The sequence below is a fragment of the Bison bison genome, unplaced genomic scaffold (genome assembly GCF_000754665.1).
Source record: "Bison bison bison isolate TAMUID 2011002044 unplaced genomic scaffold, Bison_UMD1.0 scf7180017864063, whole genome shotgun sequence".
Taxonomy (NCBI): Eukaryota; Metazoa; Chordata; class Mammalia; order Artiodactyla; family Bovidae; genus Bison; species Bison bison.
The window spans coordinates 13984829-13985829 of NW_011494635.1; the positions used below are offsets into that span (position 1 = coordinate 13984829).

The 1001-nt window shown below is 59.6% G+C and overlaps 1 protein-coding gene across 1 annotated transcript in view; it reads left to right on the forward strand.

The window, feature by feature from the left end:
• The first annotated feature begins 774 nt into the window (after positions 1-774).
• The window catches only part of CPXM1 (carboxypeptidase X (M14 family), member 1), a 7707-nt gene continuing 7480 nt past the window's right edge, over positions 775-1001 (forward strand). The window contains exon 1 of the mRNA XM_010836633.1: positions 775-990. Within this exon, the coding sequence (XP_010834935.1) occupies positions 775-990 (216 nt within the window). The remainder of the gene's footprint in view (positions 991-1001) is intronic.

A 1001-nucleotide genomic window follows, 5' to 3' on the forward strand; every position in this document is an offset into this window, starting at 1 on the left:
CTCGCACCCCTCTGTGAAACTTGGATGAGGGTGGAGCAGAGCCAGGAAGGGGCCAGATTGGGCTTTGGCCAGAGGTGGAGAAGGCCTCAAGACCTGCACAGACCTGCTTCTAGCTCCACCGGAGTCTCTCCTGGCCTCCCACCTCTGCGAGGCCTGGGGCCGCAGTACTGTCTTTCTGCCGCTGACTTGGCCAGGGCATTTTGGGACCCTCAGGTTTGGCACGCCTTCCTTGAGTTTTACTAAATCCTCCTCTGGTGCCTGGTACTCAGCAGTGGCATCCAGGCTGGGTGCTCTAAGGCGGGAGCAGGACCCATGGGGGCCCTGTCCCCGTTGCTCCCTTTCGGAAGTTCTCTACCCAGAGTGCATAGGGTGGACCACAAACCTCCAGGAGCTCCGGGACTTGTATCTATGAGACTGGGGGTTGTTACTGAGGGTGGGTCTCAGATCCGGGAGCGCATATTTCTTTGGACAGATCTGGCAAGATGGGTGCTGACACGCCGATGAGGTAATTCAAATTGTTCATATGGGTAGTGATCTTGCAGAAAACATTTGCTCAAGCCCCTCCCCACAACATCCCCCCACCCCCCATATCCTACCACACTCTAGAGTTTTCCCGGTCACCTCTGGGCACTGCATCTTACTTGGGGATGGCAGTGTATCCCTGGCAGGATCCTTGCAATGGTAAAACACCGGCCAGAGGCGCACAGAGAACGAATTCCTTCCCGCTGGGGAGGCGACCCTGGAATGGGGAGCCAAAGGGGGCCTCGCAGAGGCATGGGGAGGGTCCTACGCTCTGGAATCCCGGAATCCGAGGTGGTCCCGAAGACAGAGACCCAGGGCTGCGGGCTCCCAGAAAAGCTTGGGGTGGGGCAGGGCAGGATGCGCATCAAGTCTCTCCCTCCCCCCTTCCCCGGGCCTCAGCCCGCCGGGTATCGACTCGGTCTTCTCTACTCGGGTTATGTAACCCCGGAACGTGGCAGCCGGAGGAGGGTGGGCTGGGG